The sequence below is a fragment of the Amblyomma americanum genome, chromosome 6 (genome assembly GCF_052857255.1).
Source record: "Amblyomma americanum isolate KBUSLIRL-KWMA chromosome 6, ASM5285725v1, whole genome shotgun sequence".
NCBI classification, from domain to species: Eukaryota; Metazoa; Arthropoda; class Arachnida; order Ixodida; family Ixodidae; genus Amblyomma; species Amblyomma americanum.
In genome coordinates, this window is record NC_135502.1 from 36,428,066 (window position 1) to 36,454,807 (window position 26,742).

The 26,742-nt window shown below is 44.9% G+C and overlaps 2 protein-coding genes across 10 annotated transcripts in view; one reads left to right on the forward strand and one right to left on the reverse strand.

Moving 5' to 3' along the window:
* The first annotated feature begins 247 nt into the window (after positions 1 to 247).
* LOC144136609 (uncharacterized) lies at positions 248 to 22,627 on the forward strand. The gene is made up of 7 exons (XM_077669091.1): positions 248 to 463; positions 1,458 to 1,571; positions 4,662 to 4,858; positions 6,420 to 6,560; positions 8,660 to 8,821; positions 13,101 to 13,327; positions 20,453 to 22,627. The coding sequence occupies exons 1-7, from the start codon at positions 394 to 396 to the stop codon at positions 20,535 to 20,537; spliced, it is 996 nt and encodes a 331-aa protein (XP_077525217.1). The 5' UTR covers positions 248 to 393; the 3' UTR covers positions 20,538 to 22,627.
* The window catches only part of mnb (minibrain), a 102,369-nt gene continuing 96,214 nt past the window's right edge, over positions 20,588 to 26,742 (reverse strand). For 5 of the 9 annotated variants that reach the window (XM_077669089.1, XM_077669086.1, XM_077669083.1 and 2 more), the window contains one exon: positions 20,588 to 26,088. In XM_077669089.1, the coding sequence (XP_077525215.1) occupies positions 25,772 to 26,088 (317 nt within the window). In that variant the 3' untranslated portion in view covers positions 20,588 to 25,771. The remainder of the gene's footprint in view (positions 26,089 to 26,742) is intronic. The other 4 variants (XM_077669088.1, XM_077669090.1, XM_077669082.1 and 1 more) reach the window with 1 other exon arrangement.

Genomic DNA, 26,742 nt, shown 5'->3' on the forward strand with positions numbered 1-26,742 from the left:
GACAGCAAGCGGCAAAGTGGTAAACGCTATCATGATGCAGATCAATGCAGATCATGTAGGCAACGAGCGGACTTCTTAGATAAAAAAAAAGAAAGGAAAAAAAAAGAACACGAACTAGAATGAGCTTTCACATGCAGTGCACACGATGCACAAATCACAAAGCAGAATTAGCGCCATCTACGTGACTTGCCATTGGGCGAAGTTTCAACAGCTGCTGCTCAGCGGACCAATGGGCAACTTTTGATGATGTACAGGTTTGTTTCGCGCGATTTTCATCGAACAGGATGGCGCCTTTTGCTAGTTAATCAGCTTGCATGTCTTGTGATCAGTGCATTTAACCGCGTTGCGCGCCCTTTTTTTTTCTCCGATCGGTATTTCCTGTAAATCCCAACCATGAATCGCGACAGAAATCACGCGCCCACCGTCACTACAAGATCGGCACTGAGAGAAATCACCAGAAGCGGTAAGCTGTGTGCATAACAGCATTTTTCATCTTGCCGGCTTAGCGATTTGGCGCGGGGTCATGCCAACGCCTATGGGGGACACGTAAACGTCAAGCTGTGCTTGGTTATAGTGTCTGCTTTTCTCGACTGATCGCTGCTTGATATGAAATAAAATTTGCAGTGCCGTTCCTTGGATGTTGAGGCATTCGTTTTCTTTTTTATATATTTGGCCGCGTTTCCTGCATTACATCTGGTTACCGTGCACCTGGAAGCCATCGCGCTCTGTGCTAAGCACATTATTTGGCCTCTTAAAAGCCTTGCATGCACGCATACTTGCTTTCTTTGTTCCGTCTTTCTTTTTCACCACTTTATGAAATTGGTGCTATGTATAATGGCGGGATCTTTTGGCACCAGATAGCGCGAAAACCGGGGTGGGCCTAGCGGGGATGAGTCCTAATCAGTAACTAGCGATCTTGGTGTAGATTTAACACTTCTCATTTCCAGCTCTAATAACGCGTATGAAATACTTCATTATTCTTCACTGAAAGCTACCGGGAGCGTACCTGTTGCGTTATACACAAAGTGCGGCCACGTTTACAGCATTCAGCATTTTCATCTCGGTGGCCTTTCGTCGCCCGCGTTAGTTCCGCGCGGGTACCTTGGTGAACACATCGTAATAAATTACGTACTTACTGTGAATACCTGCACCTCGGCGTGTACGCAGTAAGTACGCCTTCGTAATGAAGTGGGTGGAATGGCGAGGCACTCAACCGATCAGCTCGCTCAAAATACTCCTTTTGGTCTGTTTCTCCGACCTCGCAAGAGTGCACAGGCTACCTAACGCAAATAAAAACTACAAAGCGGACAACTGTAACAATGATCCTTATCTAACGTAACATCTTGTACCATATCATCCACGGAGGTACGGCATGCCTGGTTGTTGAACTTGAGAATGCATGCATGGACAGCGAAGGATATCCAAAAATGGACGTATCTTTGTGTGCTTTCTTACAGCTTATGGCTCGCCACCTTCCATTAGCAACATGCTCTATTTCGGCTCTCCTTCTCCGTCGACGTCACCTGACGAAGAAGTCGTTCGCCGGCGCGGAAGACGGATCATATCACCAGGTAAGCAGCGCAGCCTGCTGTTCTGCCAAGGCGTTTTGCAATCTTCACTCTTACGAGGTCATGTGATCGCAATGACCATCACTTCAGGTATACTTTAACGAGTTCCAGTAAACTTTGCGAATATGCAAGTGCTTTTATGTACTGGTCATCTAGTTTCAAGAGCAACCAGTGCTATCGACTTTTCACAATGAGTACATCAGTCATTCAAAGTTCTTGCATTTGTTTTTAAATGTAAAGCATTTATATGGCTAATTATTTCGATTTTCTGATGTCTGGTGTAACCTGAATGGAACACCATATTATCCAAGTAGGAGCAAAATATGAAGAGGAGGAGGAAGATCGGAAAAGGAAGAAATGATATGAACAAATTTGGGTGAAGAAGAAGATGAAGAAGAATTTGGACAATTAATCATTCAACTCTCTGAGAAAAAAGGTTGCTGGAGGAGCCCTTGCAGTATCCTGGCCTTAGTTTGAGCAGCCCGCTCTTGCTATCATTTGGCGCCACCACATTTGGGTTCAGCCACAGATCTGTTTGTAATGCTGTTCTAAATTTCCTGATAGAATCTCACCGCCTGCCTTGCTGAGTGTTCAAAAAAATTTTTTTCTATAAATTATTACATTTTGACTTAATCATTATTATTTAATCCCTCTCTTTATTATTGTTCTTACAATTATGAGATCAAAACTCTCATCCCTTTTCTGTTCATGAGGAAGAATTCACCGGTGTTGCGCTCCCACGTGCTCTTCCTTTTTATTAACTGCGTTCAGGTGAACAGCCACCCGATTCTTGGCCGATCCCCCAGTGTGGGTATGTGCCATCTTTTGATAGGCTAACAACAATAATCATTGCCATGAAGCAATATAATCAAGCTGCAAATGACAGCGCTAAGGGTGTGTGAATAGTTCTTTTTGCAAATTGAATTGAATATGAATAGTGTAGGTTTGCTACTGAATCGTATAGTAATAGCACTAAATTGAAAATATGATTCGTGGTGGGTCAATAGCGCAATAAAAAAAAAAAAAACAGGACAGAGTAAGAGAAGGGGCACACAGAATGGCTCTTACTATATCCTGTTTATTTGCACTGTTGAACCATCATGAATTGTAACCAAATCACCCAATCTGCACTTCTTCTGGAAATATGAATGGACAATTTTCAAGAAAATGTGCTGCTTGTGCAAATATTTGCACAAAACAAATAGTTGTGCAAAACAGCAAAGCGCTAGCGGTGGTGCTGCGGTATGGAGCTATAAGTTCTGCAGTTGCAGCTATACCTGTCAAAAGATGCAGCAGTGATCTCCACTAGAGGGTATGCAACATGAAGTCGATGTTGTTAACCCTGTGATTGTCGGGTTATAAATGTAGGAAAGTTGCCTTTTGCTATTGATGACGACAGCAACTAATCTAGTGCCACATCTCGGTGAGAGGGTTGATAGCTGTGTATGAGCTATGGCCTTCCAGATTGGGCATTAGAGCAAGGTTTGTAGAACCTGCCTAAGCCCTACCACGTCACCCTAACTTGGATGCCAAGTATAAGTATTACAAATGCTGTAAGTCAAATGGAATGCATCGTGGCACTTAGCCTTCCATCCCATTCAGACCGATTGCGGCAGCATGCAGGGTAACATTGGATTGAGCCTTGTTTGACAAAGTTAGCTGATAAAGCTATGGTTCCCGGCCTCTGTGCAGTAGTAGCCATCGTCGTTGCCATTTGGTGGCTGCTGAATGGTCACGACGCCGACTACTAATACTACATGGCCATGCGATCACTACTATGACGTAGTGCATATAGTTCATGCCTCACACTAACTTCATTGTCAAATGCAGCAACTACAGATGCACAAGAAGGACCAGCTAGCGCTGATTATCAGCATTACCAGGGGTAACTCATTTATTTCAGTTCCATTTAATTTAATTTCATTTAACTTCATTTAATTTTTTTGAAACAGTTGTCGAAGATGGCTATGTTGTCCATGCCTTATTTAAACTTTGTGCCAGTTATTCGAGAAGTATTTGAAAACTTGGGGTTCGTTTTAAATAATTTTCAACGTGCACTATTTTATACACCGAATAAATGGAATAGGAAAATACGTGATTCGCTATTCAGAAATTTCGAATATTCTGCACCCCTTGATGACGCAGCAGAATAAGTAATGCATTGGTTAAGCCCATGGCTGTTTAAATCATATCATTGCTCCTTTGCATGCATATTTACATGTACTATTGCGCTCAACATGAGCTGCAATGCACAAGATGTGGTAGGAGGTCTATTCTCGAAGCAGTGTGATCTCAGCGACGCCTGAAATTTAGACATTTAGCAGTCGATGCAAGGAACAAAGTACATTGAATGTTTGTGCATGTTGGATGATCTGTGGGAAGGCGAATTTATTTACTATAAAGTAGAAACCTAAGCCTAGTCACTCTGGATGCGTTGCAAGTCGCACTGAGCGTAACTGTAACCTAATGACAAAAAAACAGCACTGTGACAAGGGAAACCTGCAGACTTGTCCCTTGTCATAAAGTTGTTGTCTTTAGTTTATTTATTTTTTCCCTTCAGAATGTACAAATTAGCTCAACACTCTGTTTTACTCTGCTTTGACTCCATTCTACTCCGTTTACCCCGCTTACACCATACCTCCAAGGAGGAGGCCTTTGTGGAGGAAGAAGAGTAACCAACTATGAGCCGCAGCAAGGAGTAGAATGAATATAATAATTAGCTCAACTATGTGCATTGCATATGCATATTGCATATGCTCAAAATGGGTCTTGTGGACACCCCTGTGCAAAAGCGGAGAGACTATGCGAATTCACAGAACTGCATGTGGGCACTTTCTCAAGGTGCAACGCCTGTTTTCTGTTTTCAAGATATGCATAGGGTGCCTCACCAAATATGTTAGCCTGTCTGACCACACACTTCTCCTAGGCACGTGTTTATACATAGAAAAATCAGTCACCGCCATTCGCGTGACCATCCTACAGTTTCACTTGTAGGTGCACCACTGGATGCTGTATAAATGATGAGAATTTAGAGCACTTTGGTGAGACATGCCGAATAGACAGACAGGTTTCTCTTTTTTCTTTTTCATTCAGGAAACCAATTTGCCCTGACCCCACCACGGACACCAACGAAGCGGCAGCTGCCTCCAAAAAGCAGTTCCAGCACAGAGCATCCACAGACTCCAAGCAAAGCACAGCTCTCTTTAAGTCCAGTTCGAAGTTCTCCCAGGAAACGCCTCCTCCTCCCTGCTGAAATATCAGATGCAATTGGTGCATCACCCAGCAAAAAGGCAAGGCTGCTGTGACAGACACGCACATCCTCTTAAGGCTGAGAAAAGCCACTGCATGCCGCTTTTGTGCTGAGCCAAACTGTGCTTGCTTACGATGTCGATGAAAGCATGATGAGGTAGAACAAGCGCTTTTGCTAATGGGGAAACAAGGACTGTGGAAACTTGGAAGTTTTATCTGTGCAGAGCCATGTGTCCTGCATGACTAATTTCTTATTAGTACCATGCCTAAGAATCCTGTAAGATACATTTTTTTTTTTCTTCTGGCATGCCTTCAAATGGAACATGCTCGTTGATAAGTGGCACCATGGCACTCACACGTCAAGAGGCAAGTGGAAATACCCTCCACTGCCTCTGTTTTCATAGACCAGCATAGGCTAGTTGTCTCCCCAGGTGACGGCGGCTGAGGCGAAACAGTAAACTTGGGAGGTTTGCTGGTTATAAGGCAGGCACAACTGTTGCCAGAGTGAGGTGGTTGGTGATCACCGGAAGAGGCCTCAGTCCCGCAATGGACTTAACTTAGTTAATGGTGTTGATGAACACTGCCCGGGCAGTTAGGTTAGTGAAGTCGTGACACTCAGTACCTGCTCGAGCTATGCAACACTTCACAGATACAGCATGGTAAGATGTAACAGACACAAGCACTCATTGAGCGACTTGCCAAATGTCATGTATATAGTGCCCATCCCTTCTGACAGCCCCGCCTCTGCACTGCATTTTGTAGTCCAAGCCTTAAACTAGTCCTGCAGCTCTTTCCACCACCCATTTCCTCTTAATTCCTTATCATCCTTGACAGTTTCTGCTCCATCACTGAAGCTGAAGAGCTCCCGTTAGCTTGTTTCCAAATTGTAGGACTACTCCTGAAAAAACAAAAAAACCTAGCACTTGTTTCTTATGGCAGTGTAATAGCTATCCCAGGCTAGTACCTACCGCTTTCCTTCTTGGAAAAAGGAGGAACACTAGCACTTGCTTTCTCATTAGCAAAGATTCCTCTGCTACTACATGCACACAGAGCCCACTCTGCTGGTTAGTGTAGTGGAATGAATCTTGTGGTCTCACCTAAAGCACTGATTGAGAAACATTAGCTAACTGTAGAAGTATGGCTGCGGAGGCAGCAAGCTCGTAGCGCCATATTTTCTTTGGTGAAATATTCATTTCTAAGCATGAGGGCTACAGTTGTGCAGCAGCAAATATATTACTACCATGTCTGCTTTGCAGCTTGATTTGAAACTAGCTTTACTTCACAGGGTAGATTTCACATTATACTCGTTTCTAGTGAAAACTTGCATGGAGAAGAGAGTTTCTCAGTGTTGCACAAAAAAGTCTTGTTTCAGAGGCCAAATTGGCCAAGTTAGCTTTTACTAGAATTCTACGTCATACAATTTCGCATATTTGTTGCCCTGCTATTGGAGTAAGCTTCACAGATGTTCAGTGAGCAACGAATAAAAGTTTGTGGTAAGTCAGGTAACAAATGTAGTAATTGCATGGCAGGACAAAGTGCAAGCAATGGCAGTGTTTGCCTTTTGTTGTGCATGACCAAAAATTCTGCGCTTCTTCACTGCAGCTTGTGTCACCCGTGAAGCGCCTGAGGCTTCAGTCACGTGATGCTGAGGCAGAAACTGAGGTGGCCTTGACTGGCTTGACCAAGGCTCAGCTGGTGACCCTTCTGAAAGATACCATGGGTCGCAGCCCAGATGCTAAGCAGGTGAGTTAGTTATGTGCCTCTATTGGTACATGTGCAACTAAGGAAATCATGGGCCAAGTGCAGGGTTAAAAGCTGTTTTGCTGAAGCATGGTAAAGTTCTCAAGAATGTCATAGTTTATATAAAGTGCTTGGATCTCCTAAGAACTTTCACAGTGAGCAAGGAGCTGAGTGCATCTCTTTCAAAAGAGCAAGCTAAAACAGATGAGTCCACATTCGAGCAAAACGCAGCTCCCTGAATGGTTTCTGGAAGGTGAGCATTGCATAACATTGGTCTAGCATGCTGCTGAAAGTAGATCTCTGCATGAAAGATTTGTAGCAGGCAGCTTAATGCCACCAGTTGCTGCAAAAAGCAGCTTAGCTCCATTATGTATATATACATGCTCCATGTCGACCACAAGGGGTCCGGCAGATCTAAGTGGCATGTTGCTCTACGAAACTCAGAGAAGATGCAGATGATCAGGGGAAAACCACAACTTCTTAAAAAGCATCACAGTAAACATGCCACCAAAAGGAAGAGAGTGCGACAGCAACCGTAATGCACAGTGGAGTAGGTGGCAGCCTTTGTCCCATTTAGTAGATCGATCCCACCACGCTCACAGCACATGTCCACTAGTATTTCTTTTAGGGCCGTGATGCCTGCAGTTTTTAGCACCATGTTAAAAGGACCATGTTATGTAACTGTCGGAGATGAGCATAAAATAATTGGCATGTTCTTGTAGATCTTTTCCTGCAATCACAATAACGAGGACAGAACTCACGGTTTCGGCAGGAATTTATATTTTAAATTGGCGAAGAACATAGGATGCGCATGGCTCTAGTATTTTGCAGATGTTATCTTCAATGTTTTATCTATGCACTGGGCTCTTTTTTCCGTAACATCCAGACCCTGGTCAGTGTCCCCTTAAGGCATGCGATGACATTGAGACAAGTTCCACGTAGGCATACTGTGCTTCGTAGCGGAGGGTTTTGCCTGTAGGAGCTGCTTCTAGTGTTTTGTGCCACAAGTTTTGAGATTGCTCAAAATACATTGTTCAAATACATTACTTTTCTACCCTGAAATGAGAGGACTAGTCCTCAGACACAAGTCCTTTAGTTGAAACCAAAAACCTCATTATCTCATGACGAGTACCTTGTCAAGTGGAGATTGTCGTTGATTGTTTGGCTGATCACCACTTACAGATCTGTGTTTCTGACCACAATTTCTATTTGGCTCTGCTAAGGACCATAACTAACTGCATACAGAGCAGCAGCAACACCATGCTAAAATTCGTGACGGGATTAGTCTACTGGAAAAGGATTATCCTTCCCTCTTTATCGACAGCCATTGGCAACAGAAAATCATGCCAAAATCAACAGGTGTAAACAGGCCAATTGCACCTGGCTGTATGCTGGCTTCTTCACCTTGTTTTTGTTTCTTGTGACTTAAGGCATGTGGTTTCTAGGTTCTAATAAACGAAAATCGTGCAGGACGAAAGCGATCACTATGAAAAATGCTGGCAAGTTGCAGCTACACCCGTTGTCCGTTGTGCACGTTGTCCGCCGGCCCCGTTTCCATGCACGCCACGGCTCTTGTCGTAGTGACTGAAAACAATAGCAGCTTGGCCGCCAGTTTGCTTTCTTCGCTGGTGCATTCATGGGCTCACAGCACACTGATTTTATGCAAGGCCTCGCGTTACCACGCATGCACTTTTGCTGTAAGCTGGCAAACGATTCTATGAGCGGAGAACAAGTTCATTGATGTGACAAGCATGAAAAGCTGTAACAAGTGAGCACCATTTGGAAACAACCTGATTTCAGATGGACAGGAAATTGTTAGTTCTGAATGTTTAGGAAATTCAAATAGCAAAAATGTGGTGTGCAATGACTTGAATAGAAAATACTGTCCATAAATTATGTTCGGAACTTTCGAATAGTCACACACCCCCTTCAACGTGTGCCAGCGCAATGGCATTGGCTATTTCTGGACACACTGCATAAACAATTGTATCGTTGTTTTAAAAACAGGGTATGCTCTGCCTCAACCGTGCACAGCATCATTTCTTCCTCTCTTCCTACTTCCTAATCTCCTCCTCTTTTCTTTGTCCAATGGCGTCTGCCAGGTCATTCACGAGCTGCTGCCCAAGCCTGACTTGGCCCACTCAGTGCAGAAGCTGGAAAAGTTGCTGCACCAAATCTATCGGGCTTTTCCACAGAAACACTGGGGCAACAGCCGTGATGCCTTCTGCTTCCGTCGAGTGCAGATCCCGATCGAGACATTCAAGGTGAGGGTCAGCACAAGCACACCATTTTGTATCCACGCTGTGAGCAATGCAGCTAGTGCTGTGTGCAAAAGAGCAGAATGCTAGTCCTCAGGTTAAAAGACCTTGCACAGGGGCTAATTGGAATGCCATAGAATTGTGTGGTGGGGAGGTGAAAAGCTTATAAGCTCTTAAGCTGTCATGTAGGGTATAAGGCCCTCTGCAGTCGACATGGCTGTGCAGTGATCCTCACAAATGTCAGGATAACCATGCAGCCAAATAAATAATCATGAAAATGTACAAATGCATGCATGCGCGTGAAATGTACTTCGCATTGCTTATTCTGCGGCAGTGACTGTGGCACTGACTAGCGTAGATTACCTGGCAGTGTGAATATCTCAAGCTAAACTGCATTTTCTGGGCACTATTTAGTTGAAGAAAGCAAAAAATTCTTGGTAACTGCAAGAGGTGCTTTAATGAAGCAGTTCCAAAATGTACGGGAAACATAGCAGACCAGCCAAAATTTGACATTCATCTGAATTAACCAGAAATACAAACTGGCTAAAATTATCATGAACATTGCAGGAGGTATTAGCTCATCGAAAAAAACTAGTGCCATATTACTATGAAGTGCACCAGGACGCGAGAATTCTCAAAACATGGAAGCCACGCAGAAAAACTTGCATTGAGCTGAAAGCTGCTGCATGAATTTGTACAAATACAACACGGCATTTTCAGTCTTTCGTTGAGCTGCTGAGCCCAAGGCCATAACATCAAATCTCGACCGTGGCACCCACATTTCAATGGATATGGAATGCAAAAAGTGCCCATTTGCTGCGGAGGCAAAAAAAAACATTGGGTCCAATTGAAATCAAAAGGACCCAAGTCGGCTAATGGGACTCACGACTCCAATTGGGTAGCCCAATTGGTTTCTTACTTCCAGTTGGGAAGTCCAATTGGTTCTATGGTTTCAACTGAATCATCCAATTCCAACTGGCCCCAGGCGAAAAAAAATCATTGAGTCCAATTGGGAAATCCCCAGCCCAAAATGTGTTTCTGGAACCAATTGGACATTCCAGTTTGTTCCAGTTGTGCATGATTGAAACCAATTGGAATATCAAATGGAATGCCCAATTGGTTCCTGTTGTGTATACCATAAGTTCTGGTTGTACACAATTGAAATCAATTTGTTCCAAATACATACTTGGAACCAATTGTAGCCTATAAGAACTATTGATTAACTGGTGGCTCCCAACTGAAGTAGTAGCGCTGAAGTGGGCCACAGGCAAGCATGAATGACACACGAACCATGGGAGCACTAAAAGCCTGCAGAGGTGGCACAAAACTAGAGTGTTCAATACATGTCCACTCAAATACCATTTCCCTTCAGGCTTATATACACCATTTATTAGACCCTCCTCCTCCTCCTCAAGCCAGTGGCACTGGTCTGTTGAGTGAAGTTATTGTATTAACGCGAGGGTCGCAGAAAAGTCGGTGCCGTTGGCTGTGAGCGAAAAAAATCCCTTCTCCTCCTCCTCCTCGCAATGTATGCCACTGCCCCAGCAGATAGCGCCGACAGCAGCGCCTCTCGCTCGTCTCGTTCGGGCGCAGTGGGGCTGTGTGGGCACGCAGGAATCATGCGGTGAATGGCAAGCAACGCTGCGCACATCTAAAGCGCGTTCACTGCAAAGCTTGTTGCTTGCTGCCCGTTTGTTCGGCGCGGAAGCTATGTTGGCGTTCGTGGCATTGGGTTTGTAGAGAACAATGTGCCGACGAACTACGACTGCAACTTAAGTCCCGCGCATTTCGGCAAGGCACCTGGCAGCGCTTCTACGTGGTTTGTCGCTCCGCACGTCCGTTTCATCGTACGTGGCAGAGTGATTTGTCTAACAGGCAAGGCGTCGCGCCGAACGGGCGATGGCGTTCCGTGGACTCCCTTGCAACACGCTCTCGCATTCCAGTCTTAAAGGCGAAGCTTAGGCGTTCTTCAATTTTTTTTTTAACGACGACTGCAGAGATGGTGGAAATGATGGAAACACTTCGACAGTGTATGCTGCTAATATCTTTTTTCCCAGAGCCTCAGTATATCACTCTTCTGTGCTTCTACACAGCAATATGGAGATCTCAGTCATGGAAACCATTGGCTTCCAATTGTAAGGTCATCCAGTTAAGAAGTCCAATTGGACCTCCGAATTGCAGACTGCCTAACTGGAAGTAAGGAAACCAAATGGGCTACCAAATTTGATTCATGAGTGCAATTGGCTGACCTATTGAGCTCATTTTATTCAAATCGAATCCAAATGAAAAGCCCAGTTGGACCCAATGGTTCTCCATTTGGACATTCCGACTGGAAACTGCAATTGGAATGTCCATTTGGATGACTTCCAACTTCATCCATTTGGATGAGCTTCCAACTGGCTCCAATTGGTAATCTCAGTTGGAAGCCAAAGATTTTGACTGAAATCTGCATACTGCTCAGTGCAAGCACAGGACAGCGAATTAATCAAGTTATTGGAAAAAAGATATCAGCAGCTTAACCTGATGAATCAGCGAATTAATCAAGTTATTGGAAAAAAGATATCAGCAGCTTAACCTGATGAATTGTTCTCATGATTTCCGTCATCTCTGCAGTCGTGATTAAACACAGTAACTTCACTCAAGAGACCGATGCCACTGTTCTGGAGGAGGGTCCAATGAATGATGTATATAAGCCTGAAGAAAAAAAGTTATTCAATGCTCTGGTTTTTGTGTCACCTCTTTAGGCTTTTAGTGTTCCCATGGTTTATGTGTCATGCATGCTTGCCTGTGGCTGATTTAGACTTGCCAGTTGTGTTAGGAACCAACACTTAATCGACAGTTCTTACAGATTCCAATTGGTTTCAGTCACATACATTCCAACTGCAGCTTTCAATTGGCTCCAGAAACACAAAAGGAAATTTCCCAATTGGGCCCAATGGTTTGTTTGTTTTTTCACCTAGGTGTGCAGTGTCAATGCATGTTAAAAAAAACTCTGGGTTGTAAAAATCAATCGACAGCACTCCTCTGCATTGTTTTTCGTAGCTCGCATGCAGCTTTGGGACTTTAAACGGTCACTAAGACAAAATTGAAGCTGGCCTGTACGGATGATTACCATGTTCTATTGACAATTAGGCTACTTTCGCTGAAAATGGAACTTCAGAGGAGTAGAAACGCCAAATTTTTGCATGACTGTGATTTTCTTTATTTTCTTTTCACTGGTGTGCAAGACAACACTACAGTACAGGAGTCACGGCATAGGATTCACCTGCACCAGCTGAATAATTTATAGTAGTTGAATTTTTTTTCTCATGCTGTTTTAGTTTCAATTTCAACAGCCAAATGACGGCTGTGACATAACAGATGATTTGAGATCACATGAGTGACGTAAAAACAGCGATGTAATCATTGCTTGCTCTTTTTTTTTTGTACTTACAACTCTTGGGCATGCTTGTGCCGAAGTGTTAGTGTGAATTAAAATGAAGAAAGCAGTGATCATACTGCAGTTTTTGTGTGCTTCACATGATCTCAAATCATCTGTTACGTCACAGCCGTCATTCAGCTGTTGAAATTAAAACTAAAATGGCATGAGAAAAAAAAATTGAAGTATAAATTATTTATTGCTGGTTGGTGCAGTCCACATGCCTGTCCATGTTTTATAATGTACTATGTATCATTTCAAAGAAATAACGCACAACTAAAATTTGGCATCTCCACTCCTCCATAAACCTTCAGAGGGCCAAAAAATGAAATACTGTTATTGCTGCTGTTTCCACGCTGACTGTTATCACAAGTAAACTGCAATGACGTCAAGGCAGTTTATCACCAATCTCTGAGGCCAGCCAACGATCCCATTCACTTCCAGATGGGTTCTGGTTTTGACATCGCAAGTTTAAATAGAATGGCAATATAAAAGGGTTCCATTTTCAATAAATACGTCCTCTGCTGCCGAACAAACATCAACAAGACCACAAAAGGCCAGATAAACAATTTTTGCTGAAAACAAAACTTGGATGCAGTTGTCCTCAATGTTCCTTTAAATAAATTTAGGTAGTCAAAATTTATCAAGTGCTCTCACCTACGCCACCTCTCATAGCCCGTGTGCAGCTTCTACCAAGCATCCATGCTTGAAAACTTGTTGCCAAGAGTTCAAAGATGGCAGCATTTTGAGATCCACAGCCAAGCACCACATCAAGGCAAAGCCCTCATGAGAGGAATGGGACTACTGCTGAGATGTGCAGGATGGTATTCACTTTGCTGCGGTGATGCATGTGTGCCCTCCCTGCAGCGCAAGTGCCTGGAGCGGGCCCAGCAGCTGTGCCAGGCTGAGCAGTGGTGCTCCTTGCTGCAGTACGCACAGCAGGCGTGGAACTTCGTGCGCAAGATGCCCGACTGGGAGGATGCCAGCCACAACAAGGCCAAGCAGCTGTGCTTCCGATCTCTGGCCACCCACAGCACGACTGCTCTCAAGAAGGCATCCCTGGACCAGCGGCAGCTTCAGGCACTTGTCTCTCGGTGGGTCTCCCTCCCCACTTTGTCCCTGCTTTTATAGGTCATACGGCAAGAATACATGGCAGTGGAAGCTCAGCACTGGTACTAGCAGGTGACTGGATAACATGACAGAGAATGGCAAGCCCCAGGCAGTACATGTCACCTGGGACCTTACCATTTTATTACAGCTGTTTTCCTGATCTATTCTTCTACCATTAAATTGTAATGTCGTAACTGACAGCTAAGCAAGCAATATCATTTGCCAGCTTCAATAACTGAAGGCAGGGCAGTTGAGTTATAGGGTTGTGAAGTTGCCACTCGAGAAACAGGAACATCAACTTTTCTTTCAACTTCTGAAGTGCAACTTCAAAACCCCGTAACTAAACCTCTATGATAGGCAGGATGATAATTTTATGCTTATTGCAATCCTTGAATGGCGTCAGCACAAACTACTGCCATGCATTTCAGCAAGTTCTCTGCAACAAAATTTTTTCAAAGCTCTCCAAAAAGACTTGCATAATATATTGCATAAGTGCACAGCAACTTCTTTTACATTGAATTAAATGCCATATTTAAATTCAGCACGCAAAAATACTTGTTCCCTGAAGATTGTGACTTCACTAATAAAACTTTTTTTCTAATAGGAGCTCAATTCAAAGAAGGCTTCAATTTGAGCCCTACGCAGTTTTAAGAATTTTTTACCCCTTTGAGTTCAATTTATGAAGATGTAGAATTGCCAGTGAGTAAAGCAGAAACACAGTTCACTACACTGGTGGGTGACTCCAGTGCCAAGAGGGAGCAACAAACAGTCAGGTGACCAGGCAGTTGGGGACTATGGCATAGGCTCTAGCAATACCTGGAGGAACTCTTAAGTACAGTTCTCCCTCATAAGTACCTCATGAATACCTCCTTCTGCAAACAGAACAGGAAGTAGACTTGAAGGAGCCCAAAATGTGCGACTAAAAATAAAATAGTCTTCGTACTGTGCGCCCACTGGCCATTTCGCCCCAAGTATGCCACTTTGCAACAGTGCTCAGCACTTCCATACTGATTCAATGTGGCAAACTGAAATCACTGTGCATAACCTACTTCTAGCAAGCATCATGCAAAGCAAGCATCATGCAAAACACGCAGAAAAGATTTCCTGCCTCAAGCAGGGGCTGCACGGCTCATTTGTCTGTATAATTCGTCAGTTTCAGTTCATGGTTTAGTGCTCCTTTCTTCATTGATAATTGGGAAAAACAATGCTATGCTGTATGGTGCGCGTGGCCAGCTGCACCTTGCTGCACCTTAACAAAGCAAAGTTTCGAAGCTGATAGCAGTTCCCCCATTCTCTAGCCGCCTCTCTGCACACCGCCCAATGCGAGCGTGCTGTTCTTCTCAAATCCCATGTGAACTTTAGCTTCTGTTTTCGCAGGATGGTCGCATGGTTAAAACTGTTTGCCAGTGTTCTTGGTCAGCATGATGGCATTGAGGTCTTGTTCGTTTCACAGGGCCAAGCAGTGGAAAACGAAAGCGCAGAACAGTTTCTGTTGACTACAAGACAGCCATCGTCAAAGTCTTCAGTGGGGTGTACGCGTTCTTCACAAGAGATTTCTGTCAAGTGGCGAAAGTTATGGCCTGCATGCTCATGAGCTATGCAGCAGTCAACCAAAAGGAACATTCGCATAGAAATCGCCTTTTTCCTCTACAACACTATCCCTTCAAGACCGAATTTTCAGGTTCTAAAGCCCATATGGGTGACACGGGTGCGAGTTGGCAAGGCTGACATACTCGGTTGGTGTATGCATATGCTACCATGTAAAGGGCACGAGGTGCATGTACCGAAGGCTCCCGCAATGCATATCGGTGGCACACTGCATGCAAGCTATGCTGTCTGCAGCATACACGTGGCAAGTAAGCCCGTTGGCGTGCGACAGCTGCAACCAAGACTGCGTACCGCTATAAAAAAGCAAGAAGCTATAGCGAAGAAATCGCAGGGCCCTTTTAATAATGAGGTTCAACTGCATTGCAGGTGGCAAAATCTGTCTGCATGAAAATGCTAGAGGATGTGCTACCAGGCTGTTTTGAGAATGTTTACTGTGCTCACTAATTTGCATAAAGAAAGTGTGCTATATCGGACGTAAAGGGTGTTTAATCCATCTTTAAAAAATCACTATAAGCCATTGTGCGCTACCAGAAAAACCTATGAATTCGCAATGTATACAATTGTGCACAAAGGGAATTAATCCAGAAAGGGGTTAATCCAGAAAAGGTTCATCCAGAAAGAAGGTGATGTCAAGGATTCGAAAAATTAGACCGATCAGCTTACTGCGTATTGTTTCCTATGTGTTTACTAAGGCAGTAGTAGTAGTGCAATGGAGACCACTTATAATGTAACCGCTTAAAATGCGGTTCTTGCTGGCCACCAGTGTGCCTCCCATAGAGCTCAATGTAAAGTCATACTTCTTATTTAATATGTGGTTGCATGAGTCGAAATACCTGTTATAGTGTGGTTTTAAAATCCGCTTGGTGACCGTGCTTAACATCTAGTGCGCTTCCCTGTGTGGCACCGGGGCTCCAGTGCAGAGGACTCCAGCCAGGCATGCCAAGAGACGGGGAGGGTCAGGATAATGGGGAGACTGAATGGCAATGGGACAAAAGAGAAGGCATTTTCCGGGTTAACATAAAGGGAAAGACAGTTGGGACAAGATTGATCCAGGGACGCGCTGGAGTGATAAGGACATTTGTTTGCACTTTACTTAGGCTGTGGGACAGAATTTGAGCAACCTTGGACTTCAATCAACCAAAGAACAAAACTGGCTTTCGGAAATGCTACTTGACAATATTCACATGATCAATTACCGTAGGTGATAAGAGAAATGTGCAGAATATAACCATGCTCTGTATGTTGCCTTTAGAGATTATGAAAAGCATTTAACTCAGTCGTAACATCAGCAATCATGCAGCCATTGCGTAGTCAGGGTATAAAAAAGGTAAATATAAAGTACTGGAAAATATCTATTGGAACTGCACAGCGACCATAGTCTACCACAGGGAAAGTGATCAAAATCTAAACCGGGAAGGATTCCAGGCAGGCAGACACAATATCTACACTGCTGTTTACCACATGTTTACAGCACATATTCAGAGAACTGAACTTGCTTGCTTCCATCATAGGCAATGCTTAAAGTCTGGCTCCTTCGAGGAGGTCTCGAGTGATCTGAGCACAGGTGGAGAGGGAGAGCAACGGGAGATTGCAGCCTGTTTTACACATCGTTTCTACAAAGAAGTGAAACCATTTTTAAAGGTCGTTTGCTCAATTTTTATGTAGGAGACCTGAACCAAACTATCCCCACGATCCACGAGTATGCTCGTTGTTGTTTTGTAGCCTTGGAGCTGAGTGACCACCTCTGAACTGGCTCGTGTTGTGGGGGGAGGGGTTCGCCCTTTTTCATACCCTTGTGTGGTGCTGCCACTTTGTATTTTTCTCCATCTCGTCTCGGGTTTTATACGAAATATGTTAATGATACTTGCTAAATCCCAAAGCGAAATTTTTAAAACGATAGAGGAGAAATGTTTGGACCACCATGGAAAAGAAGAAAAAAGGGATTTCTTGTTTCGGATTCATGCAGTCTACATTCTAGCATGAAGGACTCGGATCCCTTTTCAATATTGGTAGGAGGCCTAAGTCCCTCCGAGACCCCCCCGACTTTAAGCACTGATCATAGCGTGCTGTGTTTGTCGGCAGCGGCTCACCGTAGTGGCGGTTCTTTGCGACTATCTGCGGGTCTTCACTTCTCAATTGGCCGTGCTTCTTCGGAGGTGCTTCCCTACTAGCTATTATCATGAAAAATGCTTCAGCGCAGGAGTCGTCCAACGTTCTCCTTGCAGAAGCATAGTTTTCAACACCTGTAAACAATAAGCCCATTTCGTACTGCACTTGCCCGAAAAAAAACGGCGCATAGTGGGCATAAAATTCCACTTTGGTATTTTCAGCGTTAAGGCGCCATGTCCACGCTTATGGACGCGCAACTCTGAACGTCCACCGCAATCGTTTTTCTTCGTCTATGACAATGAAAATTGGTGTGCAGTTTCTAAATTACCTGTTGACACATTCCGAAAGGTAAACTGCATCATTCACGACCACTTGAGATGATAGCATGCAAAAATAAAAGCTATTTATTTGTCCCGCCAAAAAACGCTGTGATGTGTATATTTTCTTATTTTTTACAAACACATTTCGCTGTAGCTTCAAAAGCTCTCACCACGAACTTGCAGAGAGGGTCAAAATGTTAAGAGCGCAGAATTCAAAGGTGGAAATTCGCCTTGTATACGAAAATATGAGCAGGCCCAAGTCGCGTCCTTGTATGTGGACACATATAGAACGGCTGTCGCGAGCGTGTAGCGGAGCTGCCATGGACATGCCTCAGAAGCTTAGCAAGCGTCCTTGTTTTTCGCTAAATTTCAGGCTTAGCCAAGTTAAGCCACTGCCAATTTTTTTTCACGGCCAGAAAGTCAACCGTCACGTTACAGCCATGGCCGCGTAAAAACAATAACTACCTAGATTTCATACTTAATAATATAATCATGGTTGTACTTTTTTTAGAGTGCAGCTCTATCATAATTGCCTGTCAGTTTTTTTTCTCCGAATATTTCTCGGAATATTTCAAGCTTTCCGAAGCCAAACAAGGACCTGGGGGGCAGTGCCTTTCAGTCTGACATGTGTAAGCGTACTTTCGCTGTTTCTGAACAAGTCTGACAAAAGTTGACCTCCTTAAGTATTCAAGCATTTCTAAAACCAGTCACACTACTAAAATAACTGCCTCCTGTTTCCAAGGACTACTGCATCATGACTAGGGTTCGGACCAATCGGTTTAAACAAAAGATAAAATTGCTCCAAATTCAGTTTTCGAAATTCGGTTTTAACCGAAAAAGGTCACTATGCTTAAGAAGCACACTGCAATGAGCTGGCTATAGACTGCGAGTTAAACTCAGTCAAAGGAGAAAATGAACAAAGTATAAAAGCCAGGGACATGGTAAGATTTTAGTACCATTGGTATAACGCATTGGTACACTTTTTGGCATTGCTTGCTACCTTACACGCCTCTGCAGAACGACAGGCTCAACGTCCTTACAGTCCGCTAGCAAAGCGGCATTTGTACACTGTCATTGCCCACATATAGACCTGTTACAGAGAGCAGTTTGCACTGTGCACAATGGGTGGCGCCACTAGGACAGCTGTCATTTCTCGCCTTCAGAGCCTTGCCTTGAGGTATGAATGCACACATGAATGTGTGCACTCGTGCCTCAGCACAAGAGGTGGCTCACTCACACTCTCTCCTCCACTCGCTTACACTCATGCCCACTCACAATCACTCTCATGTCTGCTCACACGCACCACTCATTCACACTCGCTTACATTCACGTTCACTCGCTGTGAAGTTTGCTATCATGTTTGTGCGTGGAGGGGCATTCCATAGCTGACAATGCTTGTGCTGTGATGCGCCGCCTCAGGCTTCATCATGGCTGTTTGGCCAATTTTCGCTGCTTGAAGGAAGTGGTCGCTTATTACGTCTTCCATGGCGCGAACCAATGTTAACTTGTGTGCTGCAACGCCTACTGCTTAGACAAGTAAATAGGTGTCTAAGTAGCAATAATGAATTTGCCTTGACGATAACATGTCCGCGAGTCTGCATGGACACATTGGGCGCATGTGGCGACTATGAATACTTTTGCAGTGCGGAAAATCCAATGTTTTTGAAAAGATCTGAGTGCGTTCCTCCTCAGAAAGGGAAATGGCTGAAATGGGCCTAAAGTACAGGCCTCCCCCAGAAAAAAGAATGCAACAAAGAGCGGCCATTATCATTCCCTTTACAACATGGGCTTATTTTAGGGCATAGTCAAGAGTAGGGCTGGCTTCGCCTAGCCACAGCAGGTATGCGTGACTGATCTGTTGACACGCCTACTGTCCAGTACGTTCTGAAGGAGGCTTGAGAAACCAGCGTAGTGTTCTCGCTTGCGATCGATATGTGCGCAGACCACATGCGCATCTGCATGAGCATAGGAGGTGTTACAGCTGCACCCAATTACTGTATTGTCCCGTAGTTCGTTGCATCATTGGTCAAGGAAACGTCTTTTGTGGAAGAATGCGCATGTAGCTAGCCATTTGGAAGTGCATGCACATGACGCTACTGAAAAGAGGCCCATTCCAGGAGTTCTTAGATGAAATCGTAGTACCTGTTCCAAAGAATTCCTGATGCTGTCCAGATATCAGTGCTGAAAGAATTGTGAGAATTTTCGAAGAAATATTGTTACGGTTACAATGTAATCTCAAACTCGTCAGGTCACCCACTGCAGAGGCCCCTCCGAAGAAGAAAGCATTCGGCATGCTAAACTAACTTTATTTAACTGGCGATGCTTCAGACCTGTGCAAAACGATCGAGCAAAGCAAAGCCTCCAATACTTTTAATGCTTATTTAACTGGCGATGCTTCAGACCTGCGCAAAACGATCGAGCAAGGCATAGCCTCCAATACCTTTAATGCACGCAGCTGTCGCCATTGCTCTGCCGTCACTACTTGGTGTTTCAAGCTGCCCAGTTCTGCGACCTTGCTTTCTCTACTCCATTAAACTCTCAGTGCCTTCTCATTTATGACGACTCGCACTGCTTCTTTCTATATCCATAGCCACCTTCTCCTTTGCACTTGCTCGCCACGGAATTCACCCCCAATGTCATTCAAAATCTAGTTTCCTCTAGTCGTCGTCAAGTCTGGCGGCAAAGGTTAGTAAATAAAATGCGCACTATATTCATGCCTTCACCTGCGAAATTGCATTTTTTTTTTTTTCAATTCATGGTTTCACTGCAGAAAGTTAAAAGACCTTACCCATGAGTGAGTGTGCAGACTAATGGACTTCTTGCAAGAGGCCGAAATTGGAGGTTCCTCTCATTTGAGCTTCAGCAAAAATCCAGTTCATGCAAGTAAGAATGGATTAAAGGATAAATTTATCATTCTCCTCCTTTTTTTGGTCTCAAATATTCTTGCCACTTCCAAAGTGGCTCCCACATTTCTCAAGTGCAGTTCTGTTGTGGCACAGACCTACAGACTGCTACCGCCATTGTGTTATTTATGCATAGCAACACCACAACACTGAATTTGTTGTCTTGCAGGTTCCGAGAGATGAAAGAAGACAGCCCCTGCATTGCCTCCCCTCTCAAGCTTGCTGAAGCACAGCTTGAACAGCCTCACCAGTAGACACCGCTTTGTCCACCACTGAGGCTAATGACCACGCACAAGAAGACTCGTTTTGCTTGTTTTAATTTTTATTGTCATCAATATCATTGTTTCTCTCTCTCTCTCTTTTACTTATATACACAATAAAAATCATGGGCCTTTTTTGGTCACTTTCTGTCTCCTGCAGTCGTTCACTTTTGAAAGTGCGTGAGCTTGCCGTCATTTGCGCGCGACCAAGGACGCGCGCGCCCCCTTCCCCTCTTTAAAAATGAAAAAAAAAACTATATACCTTTCTCATCACTTTTTTTTTCCTTCACATTAAAAAAAAATTAACCCCTGTCCCACTTGTTAAAAAGAAATGGTGCCAAGAAGCAATGCTAGACTAGATTCTCCATTATGAAAAAAAAAAAATACAGGAGCCAAAAACATTAAAGCAAAGCATAAAACACTGAAAAACATTTGCATGAATAATGCTCGCAGGACAAAAAAAAATGCAGTCACATTCTCGGAAACAAAGTAGTCTCTGCGTTCTCTGTCGAGACAGAAGAAAGCTGCTTGGTTGGATTGCGCACAATGCATCGAGAGGAGGCTGCTACAGTGCTGCTTGCTACACTTCCAAATGCTAAAAAAAGTGTCCATGCTTGGCAAACGAGACAGGTGTAATTGGTTTCAAACATCGCACACAAGCACTTACAAACTCTGCTATGCTGCCTTGTTTTAAAAAAGAGAAAACTGGAACAAACAGTTGGAGACAGCGAGGCAGAAAAAAGAAAACCGGGGTTATGATGATACATGTGCCTTAGTGTGTTTGTGTGTGTGTGTATCCACATATGTGTGTGAAGGGGCAACGTCTTAGTACAGTGGGGAAGGGCCGTGATTCCAGGGGAGCCTACTAGTATAGCGAAAAATCTTATTCCCTCACTGCCCGGTCTGACAGGAGGAGGGAACAACGTGGCAGTGTGGCATCAAAATTTGATGCAATTTTTTTTTTTTTTTTGGAAAAAGGAGGAGGACAAAAAGACATGGTGCTCTTTCCTCCCCAGGGAACCACAGCTCCCCTTAAAAAAAAAAAAAAATGTCGGACACACGTGATGAGCACACTAGACACACGAGTAAATGGAGATAACAGGACCCTGAAAGCAAACCTTTTAAGAAAAGTTGGAGATTTTAGACAAAAAGAAAAAAAGCTTTCTGTAATACTCTCTTCAGTGAGCTGTGTCCCCATTCTTTTGGCAGACTGCTACGAGTACAAACTCGCTTCAGCTTGATTCAGCACCAACCTTGCAGCAGTTACATTTAAAAAAAAAAAAAACTTAGCATAGCTCTCACTGCAACCACATCTAGAGCTGGCATGCAGACTGCTATATCAAAATGCAGTACACGAGAACAATGCAACTTTCAGCTGCAGCCACAGGCCAATAAAGCATGCCAAAATTGGAAGTGTGTTGGTAGCTAAATGAAGTGATGTGCGTACCTATTAAAGGTCTCCCCCAAGGAGTCAGTCAGCAATGCCAGGAGCCACTCCAACTTGAAACCAGAGCACAATATTTTTATGGTTGGTTTATGGTTTATGGGGGCTTAACGTCCCAAAGCAACTCAGGCTATGAGGGACGCCATAGTGAAGGGCTCCGGAAATTTTGACCACCTGGAGTTCTTTAATATTTTTAATTTTCCTTTTTCCCTAAAGTTAAGTAAGCACTGTCACCGGTTGCACAACTTTCATGTGTTTCATTTAGCAGGCCTGCACAAATCGTACCTACATCGCCATAAATAGGAAGTAGCTTTTGGCCCTTTTGCCTCGGTGTGGGAAGGCCTCTTAAGAAGAGAGATTGCTTGGTGGCTAGAGTTCATTACATTAGGTTGTGCTTGTTCATTGCCCCTTGGTGCAGCAATTGGCTCTCTTCCGATTTCTTCGACCACAATCGTCCCATCAACTTTCACAGGCCAATGCACACTGCACAAATGGCCTTACGACTGCATCATCCCAAGTGTCTAAAACAGAGATGGTAGCCCAAGACACACACTTGCTAGTGCCACTCAGAATCGGAACACAGCCCAGCACTCGGTCTTTCCAATTCGAGAATCACGAAAAAAAATGAAAAGAAAAAATATAACAAAAGCATTTATTTCACACTGTTCCCACAGTCCGGCACAGTTCCCCTCTCCCTCGGGTGGCGTCTTCAATGCATCTGCGTGTGGGTGTGTATGCAGCAATATATTTATATATATATCAATGGCACTATTTACACTGCATGAAATCAACAACAGGTAGGACAGCGAGTCAGTCAGTCAGGGATCGAGAATGTGTGAGAGAGAAGAATTGAAAAGCAGAGATTTGCGCCCCCGGAGAAGCAGCAAGACAAAAAACTGTCAGGAGGGCAGGGATGATGGGGCACCTGAGAGAGAGAACCCCCCCTCTCCGATGCAGCTGGAAATGCCCTCGCACCCTTCCTCTTCGTTGCGTGGAACTGTTTGCATTATCTTGCGGAAAAAGAGAGGCGGCTGCTTAGGGTGTCGCCTGGATACATCAGCCCAAACCTGGGCAAACTTTTTCCGGAGAGAGAGCGTGTGGTTTCCCCAGAGGATCTCAATGCGCAAAGTCTCTGGTGTGCTTGACTGCCGCTAGTGAGTGAGTTTTGCACTAATTTCTCCTCATGCCAGCATGCCAAAGGCCACGCAGTGTGCCAAAGAATTTCAAGGCATGTTACACTGCTAGATCAGCAAGTCTTGAAAATGTAACACACAGGAAGGCTCTCTGCCATGATTCATGGTGCCTGAAGAGCCGTGTCAACTTCTCATCATGGCCAAATCTCTTGAGGTGCAGCAGTGCAAGTGTGTGTATTACATCTTCTCTTTCGAGATGCCATTGTTCTAGCACAAGCAGTAGCGCTTCACTTCAGCAGTGAGAAATCTATGGGAAACAGCACGCTTGCTCACAGCGTCTTAAAAATTTGTATATGCAGTGAAGGCAGCTTGAGCACGACCTTCAATGCACTAGCTCAACAGTAAAATTGCCCCCCAATAAAAAAAAATTCAATCACCTCACTAAATGATCACACTGAATGCCCTAATGTAACAGGTGGCAATGGAGAAACTTTTTCTCGCCCTTTTTCTGTTGGAAAAACATCCAAACTGAGGTTGCCAAGTGCTGTTACTTAATCTAGCCCTAAAGAAAGAAGATAACGAGGAGGAAAGAAACGAGACAGCAAGAAAAATGCCTGACAAGAATTCGCCACAGGTAATTCAATTGAGGGCGACACTGAAGCGGGTGCAATTTTACAATCTGGCTTTCCGTAAGTAGAGAACAAGCTGGCGCAGTGATGCTGAAAAAGAGTGAAGGGAGACATGGGAATTAGGGCACAGAGGGAGAGAAAAAAATACAGAGGAGCAAATAAATATCAATCCCGGTGTTTCTCAAAAATGTGCTCCGCCACCTACCTTCCATGTACTACATATGCGCTCTCTCTCTCTCTCTTTTTTTTCTGCAGGCCGGCCAATTCAAGGGGAGGGAGAAAGGTGGCGCACAGCATATTTATATATTTATAATGTATGTATAATATTTATAGCTATGTACAGTAAGATACAGCATGTCTCGACCATGGCGCGTGCCCACAGTGATGCGCAGATGATGTACAGGTAGTATAAATTATTCTCTCTCTCTCCAGCCTCAGCACGAGCAACCAAGTGGCAGCCCCTCCTGCCATTCCTCCTCACCCACACTCCTCTCACGGAGGCATGGGCCCATGATGGGGAAGGAGGGCGTCGGGGGCACACCCTCTCTCTATGTACAGGTGACAACGGACACACTCCACACCCCTCCAGCTAGCTATTTACAGTGCCACACTCCCCCACCCGACTCCCAGCGGGGCTACAGCAGCGCCGCCACCACACCGCTGGGCCAAGACGGCAGTGCCGACAGCCACGCCCCGGCAGCGACACTACCGCCCTCCCGAAGCAACCCAAGTACAGCTGCAACTGCGTCTCTCGCTGCTGCAGCACAAGAGGCAGTGCTTCAGGGTTCTCGAGAGAACGTGACGCTAGCAAAGACGGCCAAACGGTGTACGCAATTATTGGTGGTTCCACCACTTGTCTGGTTACACTCACAAAAGGTCAATGCCGGTGAGACTATGCTGGCGATGTGACCTCGTCAGGCTTAATAAAAGGGACAAAATCAAACGCTCAAAATTAAATTCTATAGGAAGCTCGGGAAGAAACCGCTAATGCTGACACCGGCACATTTTGTGTATGCACGGCCGGCGATGCACATGGACCTGATCCACAACCTGAATCTTTTTGCACACTAATTTACTCATTTTGAGCTTTGCTACACCTAAATCTGCCATCATTGACAGTGAGAAATAAAAACGTAGCAGAATTTTGGTTTGGCGTACAAGAAAAGAACGCCATGCGTCAAAAGATAAAAAGAGCATAACAGCATGTGAGATGCCAAGCTCTACACTAAAACCCCCCGTAGGCAGTGCACAGGTGTGAATTTCTGCTGCCTGAGGCCTTGTGCACAACCTCCATTACCCGTCCAAAAATATGTTAAAGCACCCACATAGAAGATTCATCCTGCAACGGGGAGCTCCACCTTGATCCTAACTACTCCACTGCAAGGTGCTTATAAAGGGACCACCCCAGTGAGATAGTGCTCAGCACGTAATCTTTCTCAGCAGTAACATCACATAACCTCAGCAAGCCTAGTACTGACTCAGCGACTGATGTTGCAGCAAACTTGGCTCCCAGGGCTTGATGAATTTGAGAAGAAACTAAAAGACATCTTAAGCCTGGAAAGCTTCATCACAAACTTACACTAACAGCACTTTTATTCCTTTGGGTCAGCTGCAATGGGCTGACTATTTCTGCAGGAGACCCTCTGGTTGTGTGAAAGCACCCCCGCTGACAACAATTTGGTGACAACTCTGCTAAACAAATGCAAAATGAGATGGGATCAATGTACTGAAGCTTTATGCAATGAACGTTTGCCCTAGGTGCTTCGCTTTCTAGGCCTTAAATTACAACTGCAAAAGGCTGCCCCCTCAGCCCAGCCTACATGCTCACTGAAGAGCCAAGACTGCTGCAAGCTCACCAGTCAGCCAGTACAAAAAGCAGACCCTGGCTGCCAGTCAAGCAGGTCAGACGCAAGGAAATCCCCAGCATGCGACAATGGCCCCCGCGTCACGTGGTGGTGCCCTTTGGCAGTTGTGTTGGGGGAGTGTGGCCTCTTCCCTCCTCTCTCCTAGGCGGGGGACGCATCAATGAGAGACGACAGGTGCCGAGTCGACGCAGACACCCAGCATGGGCGAGTCCTCGCCATCAGGCGCCCGCGCATACGGGGCGCCGTAGCCATGGTGGTAACCGAGGGTATCCATCGGGCTGAGGCGCTGCTGCTGCAGAGGCTGCTGGGGCAGCTGTGGAGGCAGCTGTGGTTCGGCCACCAGGCGGCCACGACTGCATCGGGCCTCTGCGGAGGAGGCGCCTGCCGCCTTGGAAGGTGCCATCATGCAGTGCAACGACGAGTGCAGCATGGACGCAGGGTCCGACCGAGTCCGGCTACTTGATGAGGACGCTGCTGAGCAAGAAACAGGGCGAACGGAAGAGGGAAAAAGAAAGTTACCCAAGCTGTCCATACAACCAAGCAGAGAACAGCCCAGAGTTGGATACAATTGAAGCTGAAGAAGCAGCGGCAAATGCCCCTCAATGGAGACCTTCCAACCAATCGCAGCAACTTATTGTCGTGGCTTCATGGATGATCACCTTGCACTCACTAACCACCTGTGATTACATGCTAGCAGGCACCAGGCAATTGACTGCAACGTCATGACAATAAGCCAAAATCAAAAGTTGGAGGGCCTCCTTACAGGGGCATTTGTCGAGTTCACTTTGCTGTTCTTGAGCTGTGCCCAAATTCAGCCATAAAAAAAACTGTGGTGTGCAAGGCGCAGTACTTTGCTCTGTGTCACTGTTGTCTCTTCAACACATGCCACAAGTCAACAAGCTTTCTGGCAGCATTTGTGTCACCTACCTGTCACTGCCTTCACCACAATTTTTGCTTTCTTCCTGGTACTGAACTCAAACTATCAGCAATAAATGACTCAAGGTCAAAAAATAAATTAAAACGACATTAAATTAAAATAATTTGAAGTCGGAGCAAAAAGGGGCAGCAAGAAGCAAGGAGTATAGTCAGTGTCATATGAGCTCCACGACATCACAAACTGCGCACATC